Below are 15,581 nucleotides of genomic sequence, written 5' to 3'. Positions count from 1 at the left end.
AAATTAATGGCATCATTCCCTCCCCATAGGAATTGATAAAGGGGACAAGTGCGTGCCAGATGCTAAGGGAGCTTACACACAAGGAGGGCAAGAGGTGATAAAAGGCGACTGTATCTATGGAGCTAATGAAGAGTCCATGAGAGTCCTTACAATCTGGTGCAATTTCTCCATCTTTTGGATTCCACAGCACTTTGAGTGAGCCTCCCCTAGCCTCTGCTGCTCCCCACTCATCCCCCCACCACACACACAATGTCATTAGGGCATCTGTCTTGAATTCTACTCACTGGTATACCCATTTTTACCAGGCACTCTCCTCTCCCACCCATTTGATGACTGTCTTGAAAGCAGGGCTCTCTGTTTTACTTTTCTTTCTATTCTCATCAGCACTGCCTGTAAGGTTTTCACAGAGGAGGGACTGATCAGGGGCTCATCAGCATTTGGTGTTTCATGAATGACTGACTGTGAGGACAGCCAGTCAAGAGTTGTTTTATTTTATAAATGTCAAGGAAGTTGTCAGAATGGGAAGACATCAGCACCTTTTACTAACAATCACAGAAGGTGGAAAAAGAGGTACAGATTCTAGCTCTAGATTCTAAAGCAAGGAACAAATACTACATAGAATTATACAGATTCACCTTGGGAACAATGGGACATTTTTGGATCCTGCGTGTAGTGTCTTCTTTACTACCTCTATGCCTAATCTACAATTCTTTCACAAGTCCTTACATATGGTTCTCTGAATTAAAGGTATCAAATAAAAAGCACATTACAAATATCTGAGTCTACTATTTGGTTTTGTCTTCTGTCTACCTGGGACGATGACAAGAATGTCATAGAGTGCCAATGTCAAAGAATGCCAAACTCCAGGAGTTTTATCTAGCAGAAACAATGGAGTAGTGACAAATTTTATTCTATTTTCATCTATTAACCCACCAATTTAATGCTGGATCATTCTAGTTCTAATTAATCCTATCATTTAAAAATAATAACATAATTTTAAGTATTTGAAGGACTTCAAATATCCAGTCCAGTGATTTTTCAAACTGTAGATCACAATTGATTAATTATTTAATTGCTTCAGTGAGTTGACAGAGCATTAGGATAGGATAAAAATCAGAACAGATAGTGACAGAATTTTTTTTTATAATGTTTTTATTTATTTTTGAGACAGAGAGAGACAGAGCATGAGCAGAGGAGGGGCAGAGAGAGACGGAGACACAGAATCCGAAGCAGGCTCCAGCCTCTCAGCTGTCAGCACAGAGCCCAACGCGGGGCTCGAACTCACAGACCGTGAGATCGTGACCTGAGCCGAAGTCGGACGCTTAACTGACTGAGCCACCCAGGCGCCCCATGACAGAAATGTTTTAAGGAAGTTTTGCTTAAGCTGTGCTGGTAGTTGAGTATATAGTGCTATATACTGGGTAAGTGGTATAAAATATGTTAGGCAGAATACTAAGAGGGTCCACAAATTCTTCATCCTTCTGATCTTTTTTTTTTTTTTTTTTTCAACCCTCTGATCTATATGCATGCATAATCCCTGGGACTGTGAATATGATGGACATGACTCTCATAATTAGGTTCTGCTGATTTTCAGACAGGGAGATCATCTGGGTGGGCCTGATCTAATTACCTGAGCCCTTTAAAATCAGAGAGCTTTCTTGGCTAGCCCCAGGAGACGTAGTCAAAGATTCAGATGAAAAGGATCTGAAGCACAGTTACTGGCTTGAGGATGGAGGAGACCACATGGCAAAGAAAGAGAGTGGCCTCCAAAGCTGAGTGTGGCCCTCACCTGACAGCCAGGAAAGAAATGGGGACTTCAGTCCTACAACTGCAAGGAACGACATTCTGCGATAAGGAGAATGAATGTGGGAGCATTTCTTTCCCTAGTTGAGCCTCCAGATGAGAACTCAGTCCACCTAGCACCTTGATTTTAGCCTTGTAATGTACTGGGAAGAGAACCAAGCCATGCTATGTAGATTTCTGACCTACATAACTGTGGGCTGCTAAATGGGCATTGTTTTAAAGAGCTGTGTTTGTGGCAATTCGTTTCACAGCAAGAAAAACTTACATAGTATTTCATATAGCCAGTTATGATAATAAAAAGAGAGTACGAGACAAAAGATACTTAGACACTGATCTGATCTAAATCTTTCATTCTACAGATTTGAAAAAATTAAGGTCCAGAGATGGCAAATAACTGCAAGATTATACAGTTAGTGACAGAAGCAGGGCAGAAAAAGCTCTTTCCTTACATGGTCCTGATATTGTGATTACTTTCCTTTTCATTTATGTGAAGATTCATATATTTTACATCAATAGAGAATAGCTTTTCCCCTACTTATTACAAAACAAAGAATTGTTATTATACTTCTTATAAGAAGGGTTAATTCTCTTATAAAAAATGAGTTTATGCTGTGTCACTTTTTTTTGCTGCTATATTAGGTTTAATATGTTTCTATTGTTAGGAATAATTGAGGACCTGAAACTATTGGCTATACAAGAAGACTAGAATATCTTTCTTAGAGTTCTCACAACAGAAAATAGATCCTATACATTAGTTCATGAAGAATAACAGCTGTGAGGTCAAAACTAATTTCTAGAGAAACCCACTGTACCACCCACCCACTAAAAGACATTTAAATAACTTCAAAATTTTCTATTTTTTTAATTTTAAAATCCTTTAATCCCCAGAATCATCACTTGCAATTAAATATAGTATTTCACTTAAATACAGTACTGCTTTCACTGCAAAATTTAAATGTAGTACTCAACTTGGCCACATGAGGGCTCCTAGGTTTTGTTTTGGGTTTTTTTTTCAGTTCGGTGAACCATAAATTGAGACATCGAAAGATACCTTTCAATGAAAGGGCACATTGGCTGGAGGACGCGTTAGTTGGCATGGTTTCCTTAAATGAGATTATCTGAGAATTGAAGTAAAAATATTACCCCACTGTATTACCCATAGAAACTCCTTTGGCTCACCTCTGCAGGTATCCTTCTGAATAACACAGAAGCCGATTCTGAAGTGTCACAAGGTTAATTTCATTTGCAGAGTCTGCTATCTCTTACTCATGGCTCCTTAACTTCTCTCAGGCTCTATCCCTCATCTATAAAAATAAAGAGTATAACACCTACCTAACAATCTTCACTTGTACCTGGTATATGGCATTACCAATTAGTGGTAGTTTTAGTTGTTGTTATTATTAACACATGTATTAAGGAATACTGAAATATACTTGTTTTGTGAAATAATCTTTCAATACAGATGATCACATAGTTGCTAATATTTCGGCCTTGAAAATAATAGCTGTGGGTCCACATTAGTAGAAGGGTTATATGAACACATTAAGTTTATAGTTCAGCTATCTGTTTTAACATAATAGACATGCCATTGGCATGGATTATGAATCAAATTGTTGAAAATCCAATAATTAAATATTCACTAGTGGTAGGGCTATTTAAAGATCATTCACAGTTCATCTTTCTGCAATCCAAACTCACCATTTAGACTTCTATTTTCTAGGTTCGTCTCTTTATTCATGTGGCCAAACTGGTCATTGTTTCTCCCTCATTTTCTCATCTTTAAGGCATATTTGGTTTATACAATAAACTTTATTTTCTGAAGGCAAAATACTGTTTCTTCTTACCCAGTTAATAAGTCAGAGAAGCAATAGAAGGTGGTGGACATGTTGAAGGACGGGAGGAGAGGACATTGGAAAATAGAGACGCAGTAAACTTTACGGGCTTTTCTAGTTGACTGATTTTTAGAAACATGCTACTGTAAGTTTTAAAAATGTAAACCTGCACTTGTTGCCACTGTCTTATATCAATTCTTGTTACTTGACTACTGATATCCTCAAAGACACCATGCCTGCTATCTCTTGAAAAATAAGACTCGAACATCTTCATCTGAGAATAGGGCACTTGAGAGTAGATACAGGAAGAGGACATAGAGTGGTAGAAGGGGAAAGCATGGTTTTAGTTGCCATATCCTGAAATAGTACTAGACCAACACGGAAGCATGTCTTCAAGCTTGAAGGATACAACCTAACCCAAAGACATAGGAAAGTGACTTGACAAAGTCACCCAGAAAATTGATGTGGGAGTCAGAACTAGAATCCGGTCTTCTGGTTGTGATCTCTAGAGAAGAACCCTGAAGTATCTGAGAAAAACATTTCAAACATCCCATATTGGGGTAGTTAGGGTGGTGGATACCAAATAAAATGTGACCCCTTTGATGTAGCTTTGGTAAACCCATTAAGCCATAGTTTCTACTTCTAAGGCTTTTGGATATGACCAAATATCTCTAGAATGAAATAATAAAGCAAGGCCAAGCATCCACCTCCTCTTCCTGGGTAGATTTATCTCCCCTATGCATCATCCTCTACCATATATGATATACTGAGCAACTTTTGTCTCAAATAGACCTAAAACACTGAAAATTGTTATTAGAAAGCAAGGCCAAAGACATAATGGACAAATATTGGTATATAAAAGTTGATAATTCAACTTATTTACTTAAAATCCCAATTAAGTGATAAAGTTCAAAATTACAGGATATTATTTTATACAGGAAAACAGGCCCATAATGCCTGCAAGACTCTATCCATAGCTGACGACTTTCTTAGATGATGGGTTCTATATGGGATTCAGTCCCTCCAAAGTGAAGTACTGTGCAAGGCCAATTTGCCTTCCCTCAGACTCTGTTTTCCTAATGGCTTTGTTAGTCACAGGGTGACATCAACCACTGCCTTAACAACCTGACAGAACAGGGTCAGGGACTTGAGAGCCTGGAAGGAAAATGAAACGAACAAAATCAAACAAAAAATGGCTCCAGCTGAAAAATGGCAAAAATGAAAATGGTAGCACATAAGCTTAAAAATTGGAAAACTATATATACATAAAATTAACTCCTCTGGAAGGTCCTTAAGCCTCCTCTCGTATTTAAATCTGTTGAAGGTTTTCAGTGTTTTTCAATTTCCACATTCAATGGAAATGACCACACAAACCATCAGAACGATATACGCTCATATAAACAAGCACAGACCCACGTGTTCACAGTGCTGTTCAGACACACGTCACCTATTCACATGCATAGAATGTCTGGTGCTCACCAATGGTGTAGAACCTCTTCAGTTCACTCCTCCGAGAAGGATGCTTCTGGGTATTGGCCGCATTGTTCTGCTCTTCTTCAATGATGGGTGTCTTGGGTGCGGGGGGCTTACTCGCTTGCGGCATTGGCTTTCCTGCACCAGCCAAAGGGTTGAACCCTGGAGCGGTAATATCCACCGACTGACTCTTTTTCTTCAACCTACAGGTAAAGAATATCACAGGCTGTGATTACTGACCCAGCAGACACTTGTTTCAACTTTATCTCCATCATAATTCTTTTTTTTCTAATATGAAATTTATTGTCAAAATGGCTTCCATACAACACCCAGTGCTCATCCCAACAGGTGCCCTCCTCAATGCATAATTCTTTTTTCAACAACTGAGTTAATATCAGCCCAGAAACAGAAGAAGATTTGTTCAGAAATTATAGACTTTCCCTATAGTATTTTAAATTCTTCAAATATTTGTGAAACTAGTTGGGGAAAAAAAAATCTACCTAATCATTTTTAAAGGTTTCATTAAAAGGTATTAGAATGCAGATGCGAAAGGACTTTTATTTTTCCTAATAGCAAACTAAAATGTGGTGTTGGACAAAGATAATGCATTTGGCTATTGCTTTTAGTTTTGAAAGGAGTATTTTTAAAGCTATAGTAAAACACTAGTTAGAAATAAATAATTGCAACCCAGAAAAAGATAATGAAATGACTATTTGGGTAACTAGACGCTGTCAGTGTTTTTCTGTTTAATCTGTAATAGCATCTTAGCTGTAAAAATTACAGAGTTCACATTATTTCTGCAGACACTGTCATGCATTGTTCACTTCTACATTTTAGAGAGCTGACATCAGAACTAACATGGAAAGCAAAAAGCTATCCGTAAAACATTTTCCCCACTCATGCATATAGAATGTTTCTCTTGATATAAAAGTTCCTGATAAACGATAGGAGTTAAATTCAAATACTTCAAGCTACACAATTTTATATTTGTAATTGTAACTGAACCCTAAGCCTAGCTTACTCTTGGCTCCTGGTACTTCCAGAGGCTACTGTTAAGTGTCATTTTTCAAGTCTAAATTCCCTACAGAAAACAAGTTGGCAGTTTTCTTTTCTTTTTAATTTTTTAAATGTTTACCTATTTTGAGAGAGAGAGAGAGAGAGAGGGAGAGCAAGTGCACACAAGTGGGGGAGGGGCAGAGAGAGAGGGAGACACAGAATCCGAAGCAGCCTCCAGACTCTGAGCTGTCAGCACAGAGCCAGTGTGGGACTCAAACTCGTGAACCACGAGATCAAGAACTGAGCCCAAGTCGGATGCTCAACCGACTGAGCCACCCAGGTGCCCCAGCAGTTTTATCAGTTAAATAATCACACCTGAAAATTTGTAATTTCCTAAAGGTTTCCTACATCCTCATACATCTAGGCTTTATTTAGTTTTTTTTTTTTTTTTTTTTCAGTACATTCTTCTATATTCAGTCCTACTGTCAGATCCTGTTCATGTTTCTAGACTCAGCTTAAAAATGGCCTCCTCTGGGAAGCTTCCCATGCATGACATGGACCTTGGTAATCTCACATCATTCCACAGAGGGAGTTATTCATTATTAACTCTCAAGAAGCTTCCATTAAATTGAACTTACCAGAGCAGAGGATTTGTTAAAGGAATAAATGTATCAATTAGTAAAAGATTCATTAATGAAAGCAGTGTTTATTAAATTTTGGTAGTTTCACCATCATCCGTATGATTTCTGCCATTCCCACATACCACCTACTTAATATTCATGAAAATTGAACGCTTTATCCAAACTGCCAGGAAATATGTTAAAAAGTGCTCAACAGCATTAGACATGAGAAACATAAATTAAGACCAAATCGCACTCACAGCACACCCATCACAATGGTTACAATGTGAAAGACATGATATTAATTGTGATGGTGAGGAACAACCGGAATTCTCCAACATGGTGAGAGTGTAAAACGGTACGACCAATTTGGACAAGTGTCTGGCAATATCTGCTTAGCTGAAGTATACAGCTTCTGACTCATCAATTCTACTCCTAGGATATGTCCTATACTACGTGTTCACCCAAGGGCACAGTCAAGAATGTTCATGGAGGCACTACTTGTAATAATGCCCCAATATCCAACAAAACCCAAATGTCTACTAACAGAAAAGGGTAAATGAACTGTGATAATACCTGTAAAATGAAACTTTATGCAGCAATGGAAATGAATGAACTACAACTACTTGCAACACGTTGGAGAGTTTTCACAAAAATAGTGCTTGGCAAAAGAAGCCTGGTACGAGGGGCATCTGGGTGGCTCAGTCGGTTAAGCATTCCACTTCGGCTCAGGTCATGATCCCACAGTCTGTGGGTTTAAGCCCTGCATCAGGCTCTGTGCTGACAGCTCAGAGCCTGAAGCCTGCTTCAGATTCTGTGTCTCCCACTCTCCCTGGCCATCCCCTGCTCACGCTCTGTCTCTCTCTTTCTCAAAAATAAATAAACATTGATTTTAAAAAAATATATTTAATAAAAAAAAAGAAGCCTGGTACCAAAGAATACATACTATATGATTCCATCATATAAAGTTCAAACAGAAGCAAAACCACCCCTGATATTAAAAGTGTGGGTAGGATAACCATTTGGAGTTATTACACTGATAGAGACACAACATGGGGAATATCGTCAATAATGTTGTAATAATGTTGTAATAATGTTGTATGGTGACAGACAGTGACTACACTTATCATGGTGAGCACTGGGTAAGATACAGAATTGTTAAATCACTACATTATGCACCTAAAACTAAATAACACTGTATATCAACCATGCTATGAAAAACTATAATAAATTTTTAATGTCAATTTTCTACAGATCATCCTATAAACTTGATTTCAGAAATAAATTTCAAATTCACTCTAATGCAAGTTTTTAGGGGGAGAGGAGTAGGAATTTAAGGGAAAGGTGCTAAATTTTACAGAAGGAAAGCCAGTTATCTCTAGTTCTCAGAAAAGATTATTTTCAAAATGTAAATGTGACAAGTGTTATCTCCAATTCTCATAGACTATTTTTATCACCAGAAACCGTTTATAGTTTACATTCACCTGTTTCAGAATTGTTCAGTTACTAAAGTCTCATATTGTAGCATATCAGCAATGACAGCTTATAATTGATACAGTGCTAGATACTATTATTGATAAAGTTTTACATCACTTAAAAATGTCTTAGTGTACCACAAGCCCTTCTTACAGCCTCTTTGGAATGAGCAAAAGGACACAGTTCTGGGTTCCAAAGGCCAAAGGCAAGCACAAAATAGCCCTGTGGTGTTTTCCCTGTTCTTTCCCTGCCCTTCCTCAACAGACACTCTTCCCAATCAACACTTGAAGGGTGTCATGATCTCATTGTTATTGCTGGAGTCTGGAAAACTGCAAGTAGCTTTGTTGGCTCGCTTAAGAAAAGACTTCCATTTACACGTTTTTAGAAAGCAGAACTGTGTGGGTAATTGAATTACCCCTTTCAAGATTCTAAAAATGACTACTGTGATTGGCAAAGAAACCTGCAAACTGCTACCTTCAGTTTCCAAATTTCATGAAGGGAAGCCTTTCTCAATTTTTAACAATGTTCTAAATTAAATGTGTTACACAAATGTAAATAGCATAATGGAATATGTAGGTGTACATGAGATAAAATACTCATTGATATTAAACATTACAAATAGAGAACGGAAATAATCTCTTAATAGGCACCCAAAGAATCTTTGTTTAATGTGCTTTGTACTTCCAAAGGAAAATGAGTGCCGACATCTCGGATGGAGAAAAGGAAATGAGGAAAAGGAGCCATCCTTCTTGGCATGGCTCCCATAGGCAGACTAGTGTTTCATAATCTTTGCCCCTTCTTGTTCCTGTTTTTTAGCAGAAAAGAACTATTCCTGTTTTTCACCGCATGTATTCAAATACATTTTTCAGCGAGGTAACAATGTTGGACACTTTTCTGAGACTCAGTTTTCTCATCTGCAAAATGGGGATAAAAAGGCCCAGAGGACTAAGTAAACACACTGTGAAAGTGCCTAGTGTATCACCTACACGGGATGTTCTCAATAAATGCAAGTTCCAGTCTCTTTGTAAGAGGACGTAGGGATGAGGGAATTTTGTTCTTCCAACTTTCAAGGGATGCTGTGGAAATTATACAACAGCTTCCCAAGATCCTTCGCTGCTGTACTACTTTAGATAAACACCAAAACTTCAGGGCCTGCACCACCTTTTGTAGGGGGTCTCACCTATTCTGGAGTGTGGATTTGGGGGAAGAAGCAGAAGATAAGAAGAGATTAAGCTACATAGGAGTCCTTTGTGTGCTGTACAATGTGTTCTCTCTCTAAATCATTTGGAAAACAGATGAATCCATTGAATAATTCGCTTGAGCACATGTATGTTTTAAATCTGTGTGGGTTGACATAAAATAACAAACTCATAAGCAGAGGTAGAGACCAGAGAACTATGGAAGTAAGGACAAAAACTTGAAAGGAAGTGTGAGGAGGGTTTTTGACCTTCCTATTCCGTAAAAAGTAGGATTCAGGCCAATTTCAACTAGTTCTCCCAGGAGCAGATAAAGCCCAGTAGGCCAATGATGAAATGCCAAGTCACAGGAACTAGAGAAAAAAATAAGTGGCAGAAAACTTCCAATACCAACCAATTTAAATTTTTTTAATGTTTATTTTATCTTTGAGAGCAAGAAAGACCGAGCATGAGTAGGGTAGGGGCAGAAAAAGAGGGAGACACAGAATTCAAAGCAGGCTCCAAGCCCTGAGCTGTCAGCACAGAGCCTGACGTGGGGTTTGAATCCACGAACCAGGCTCAAACTCATGAACTATGAAATGATGACCTAAGCCAAAGTCAGACACTTACCCAACTGAGCCACCCAGGCGCCCCCAATACCAACCACTTTAAACGGGATCCCTCTACCCTCATAGTAATCAACTAAATTTATTCTTACATAATTTATTTCTACTTTACTAGAAGCATAAGAAATCTTCCATGCATCTTCCAAATCACTAAGTAGCATGCATGCATCTTTTGGCTTAAATGAGGTAATGGACACCTCAAAGCCCAGGGCTTGCATCAACAGTAATTATAAGTGGCTTTATGTTGACCGGCTCCCAAGGACCTGGGTCAGTTCTCTATTTGAATGGCTTTACCCATGGAGACACCCTCTCTAAGCTTCTTTACCTTTACCCCTTAATTACTATTATTTGTCACTTGCCACATGCTTTTGGTCATACCTTTCCTTTTCCTCTCACATTGTAGGGTTTTCATCTACTGTCACTACCCTTCTATCATATTCCATTCAGGTCATAGCCAAGCAATGCTAGTCATCTTTCTATATCTGCCATGCTCTGCATTTTTTAACAGTTTTGTTATTTTGTCTAAACACTACATGATAGAACTCTACCATAAGCCTAAACTAAATCCCGCTATGATTTAAATGCATAAGGAAAAAAAATGGTTTCATTTAGTTTGGGTTCTTAACTGGAGTTACATCTTCCATCAAGTGGAATTCAAATTGTACCTTTATTGTAACTAATTGGATATGTTCCTGAGTTCTGTAGCTATCTGGGAAAAAATAATGTTCTATTATACACCTAGTAAAGTCATAGGATGCCCTGGGGTACTGTAGCAACAGTTGAGAAAATCTAGTATAGTATGATGAGAATATTTCCTAGGTCACAGGAATTTAAAGTGGTATAACATTAGAATATAAAAGCCACATTTGCATATATCTGACTCTGTGCCTGGAGAATAATAGCTGAGTGGCTAAGACTATGGACAGGGAGAGGTGGGGGCAGATTCCCTGGAACTGAATGTCTAATCTGGTATTTACGAGTTTGCATCCTTGGGAAATTTTCTTAACCTCTCCTTGCCTTGGCCCTCTCATATGTAAATTGGAGGTATTAATAACACCTGTGTCATAAAATTGACATGAGGGTTAAATTAATATTTATAAAAGTACTTAACATATAGTATCATTATTTGCTTTAAACAAAAACACAAGCAAACATAAACAGTCACTAAGCATTTATAATGAACAGGACACAGGCCATACATAATTTCACTTACTGATCACAATAAACCTATGAGGTAGTATCATACTCTTTATTTGTAGAGGGGGCAGCTGAGGTTTAGAGAAAGAGATAGGTCTAGAAAGTAGGGATGCTGGAATCCAACCAGGGCATTATGACCAAAAGGCCACACTTTGGAATGAGGAGATAGTGATAAATTTCAGCAGTGACATTTATCAGCCATGGGACTTTTGGCAAGGACCTGGACTTTCTAGGCCTCTTATTTTCTTACCCATCATGGTGGAAATCATGCTATCTGCCGACTTTACCCAAGAGAGTTATTGTGGGCAGAAAATGTGTTAACTTAAGTGAAAGCACTTTGTAAAATTCCAGAAATCTACAGTACTAGTAGTAGCTATACAAATTCACTCTTTGCCACGTCAATTTGTTGTATACTAACAAAATGTACATAAATACATGCATGAATGTAAATGGCTATGCCCCCAAAACCCAACATTTGTAATCCTTTCCAGTAATTTCCAGCAAGAAGACCATCTGTGGTTTGTACAACTCATTACTGTTAGCAAAGCTGTCTCCTTGCTTTCTAAAAGAGCTAGTGTAAGGATATTTTTTAAAGTAGTAAAGCTGCTGAGAATGCAGATTTTTTCCAAGTTGGATACTGTGGCTGCGGCAAAAATCTCAAGTCACTCAAAGAGAGCTTTTGAGAGCAAATGCCTAAAAAAATTTCACATTTCAAAATTAAGGCCTTTTGTTACCCCTCCTGTATAGTCTGACTACAAATCAGCAGCTAAAAACAAACCACACAATCAGCAAAAACCAAGCATACTCAGAAGTCCAACCAGAAAAAAAAAAATGGCAGATTAGAAACCTTTGCATTAAAACAAACAACCCCCCCCCCCCAATCCATTAAGATATAGAATATGCCAATTACAGCCTGATTTAGAACTGCTGTGCTCATACTATTCTTAGTGGCCCCCACACACAAGGACTGAAGCAGAAAATCTCATTAATGTGGAATCAGGAATTACACAATCTTCTTTTGCAATTCTAAACCAGTGCAAAATGTTTCAATGAAGTATTCTTTGGGAGTGTAAATTGGTATTAAACAGTTAATGGGACACCAAAACTAGATACCTTGTTATAAAAAGACATGTTTCTAGCTCTGTATTCATCCTAAGAAATTTATGCTTTCCTTTTTGGAAATACAAAGAACAGAGAGTACAAGATTTAAGCCACAGGTGCAATGGTATGTAGGAATGGTTTGCTAGAAAGTCTCTTGTTAAATGCAGTTGAATTCAACTCTGTGAAGGGTAAGGACAGTGTACTATGAGTTGTGTAGAAGCATACATGAATCCATTGCTATTATACCTAATTTTATGCTAAAAATACTAGAAATTAAATCCCAAACCAATCTGCCTCTCCAGAGTTTCATAAGCCCTAACATAAAAGGTGAACATTTCTTACTGACCTTTAATGAAAAACACATCCAAATCCTCCAAGTTTGCCAGCTGGTTTATTTATATCCCTACATTTCACCAGCTGAGAGAAAAGAGGTAACAAAGAAGCATGTTCTATTAGGAGTCTTTACCACCAGATTAACTTAACTCCTACATTCACAGAAGCTCTAGTCTGTTCATCAGTTTATTCCTAGGATTTAGCACAGTTCTTGGCATACAGTAGGCAATAAGTAAACAGATAACTGAATGAATGAATGAATGAATGGTCTCATCCTGGGGCGGGGCGGGGGGGGGGGGGACGGGAAACACGATAATACAAAAAGACAAGAAAGTTCACATATACAAGCCTGTGAAAATAAACTAAAAGAGTAAGACTTTGGAAAGTTTGGGAGCAGATACAATGACCAATTTAATACATTCATATAACACAGCCTTCTCCTCACCCCATTATGGGAAAGTTTTTGAGCTTAGAGAAAGGAAATCATTTCATCTTCATTGTCAATACTAAGACAAATATGAACAATATTTCAATTCTTTATTCACTAAATCCAGTCTTGTAATTTGTAAGAAGACACTCTGCACTTTGACAAATTGACATCCTTCTTAATGAGTGCTCCAAAAACATTAAGTGGATATTTCATCCTTCTACAAAACTTTCAGTGGTGGCGAGGAGGAGAGGAAGGAGGAAGGGCTCTGGAATCAAGGAACTGGGTTCAAGTTCAGGATATACTGTTTTTAAGCAACCTAAAGATGAAGCATTTTACTTTTATTGAAATATCCACTTAATGTTTTTGGAGCACTCATGAAGAGTTTTGCCTATCATGTTTCTACTACGAAATTTCAAAGCACTAAGTTAATCATAGTAACACTTTTGTGAGTTTCCCTTTCCATGTACTTTCCAATTATACCACTATATTACAAGCATTCACCTTGAAATTACACGAATTTCCAATTTATTTCAGTTTTTGCCCTGGAACTTGAAAGCCTTTCAACTGGAAAATCCTGAAAGTACAAACACATTATGCAAATCCAAAGATGAGGGCTTGAAGGATTTGGAAGTCAAATTCTTGTAAATGTTAAACAGCCCTCTACAATAACTCACAGAGATGAAATTTAATTTCATTACCTTTGATGAAATGATTTGTAACGTGCTATTGCCACATTGAATGCATTCTGTTTATTTATTTTAGGAAGAAGAAACCAGAATAAATAAGACTATCTTAAGACATAGGCTTCTATCCAACATTACTGATTAAAGGAATCTATTTTCAACAGGGCCTATTACAGACTATTTGTACAAAACAGTTTATATGGACCAGCTGATTAAAATATAGTTTTGCTTACGCACAACATAAGGCAACCCTGAACTTAATCAAGATAGCTTCTGCAGGTAATGATAATCTGGGCCAAAGCCCAGTGGTTTATAGATAAAATGCCAATGTAGCACAATAATCTCCCATCCTAATTTCCTCAAATGAAGACACAAGGATCAGGAAATGAATGTACAGAAAAAATGCAGGACTTATATTTACATGTTAATTCAGGATCTTGATGGAAAACATCACTCTGGTTAATCCATTGCTTCTTTACCTCTTTAAATTAGATCATCCTTTGATAGATTAAAAAAAAAAATCTATGTCATCCTAAATGTTTTCAAATGAAAATGATGTTTTATGGTTTTTAAATGTAAGAATGCATTGCTGACTGTATTATTGATTGAAAACAATTTTTTTGAAAACTGCTCTTTTTAGATTCTGATTAGTCATCCCAGATACAGCGTGCCGTGTCCTCTTCCCCAATTTGAAAATCACTGAGGTATCTGTTGTATGTTTCTTCTGCTCAGATGATAGTAATTCAATACATGAAGGCTATGCAGGGCACTCAGTACAATGGAGTTAGATTTTAGACTTTCCTCAGATAAATGTATTATATAACATTTAAAATTACGTTAAAGAAATTACTGTCTTCTTCCCAATGGCACCTCCATTGGGAAAGTGTCTTTCTCCACCATTTTAAATCTTTTCCCCCCATTACAGAAATGAATGTTGTCCTCTTCTTGTTAAAGCCAATCTCTTCATGTGTTCTCTGAATCCAACTGCATCCTCTCTATACTCAAGGTTTTAATGTACTAACCACTCTCTTCCCTCTGTGAGTCCTGAACCAGCTGAGGAACAGGTACAGGTGTCAAGGACCCCTCCACAGGTGGGCACCTTGGAGAAGCAGTGCCCTGGTGAGGCTGACCCATGGGCAGCAGGAGTTCAGAGAATACCACAGGCATCAGGTCCCAAAGAGGGGAGGCAGTGGAGGCTGGGCTATCGTCCTTTCCACAATCTGAGACATCACTCTTCTTCCTTTGGGGAGGTGTAGGCATAGAGAGCCAAAGCTCTCTTTTAAATTCTTTAGAAAACAAGGAAATGTCTTTTTCTTTTTTTCTGCCTGAAGAAAGGGATGCAGAAAAGGAAGGAAATGTTCCTCCTATGTCACTTTCTCAAGGCTTTACTCATGGGTTACCTGCTTCCTCGCCCTCTTTGCTAAACCATCCCCACCATTATTCAACCAGGGGCTAACATCTCCCATCCCTTCAAGTCCTTTTCTTTCTAAAGCTACCATCCCACTTCTTGGTTTCTCTTCCCCTTTGCAGCACTCAGCATCATGTCCCATCCATTGTGCTATACCATCTTCCTGGTACCACCACTTTCAGAATATGGCTCATTTAGGTATTCAGTCTGTTCAGGTGGTCAAATTCAAATGACTTTTTGGGTTTTCATTTTAGTTGTGGGATGTATTTGAGGAGGTGGATAGCACAGAGGTTAAGGCCATGGACTGGGGCGTTAGAATGCCTGGCTCTCACACTAGGCTCCTTACTATGGAATCCTGGACCAACTATTTAATCTCTCTCTTGCTTCCTCATTTGTAAAACGGACTCAATAACAGCATTTACCTCAAA

At 38.0% G+C, this 15,581-nt stretch overlaps 1 protein-coding gene across 2 annotated transcripts in view; it reads right to left on the bottom strand.

The window, feature by feature from the left end:
- Positions 1 to 15,581, bottom strand: part of OXR1 (oxidation resistance 1) — a 447,865-nt gene that overhangs the window by 217,284 nt on the left and 215,000 nt on the right. For both annotated transcript variants that reach the window (XM_060611132.3, XM_060611136.3), the window contains exon 3: positions 5,115 to 5,311. In XM_060611132.3, coding sequence (XP_060467115.2) covers positions 5,115 to 5,311 — 197 coding nt within the window. The remainder of the gene's footprint in view (positions 1 to 5,114; positions 5,312 to 15,581) is intronic.

This window comes from Panthera onca, chromosome F2 (assembly GCF_046562875.1).
Source record: "Panthera onca isolate mPanOnc1 chromosome F2, mPanOnc1 haplotype 2, whole genome shotgun sequence".
In the NCBI taxonomy this organism is placed as follows: domain Eukaryota; kingdom Metazoa; phylum Chordata; class Mammalia; order Carnivora; family Felidae; genus Panthera; species Panthera onca.
The sequence above is the reverse complement of the archived record's forward strand: the minus strand, read 5'-3'. Positions and strand labels throughout refer to the sequence as shown.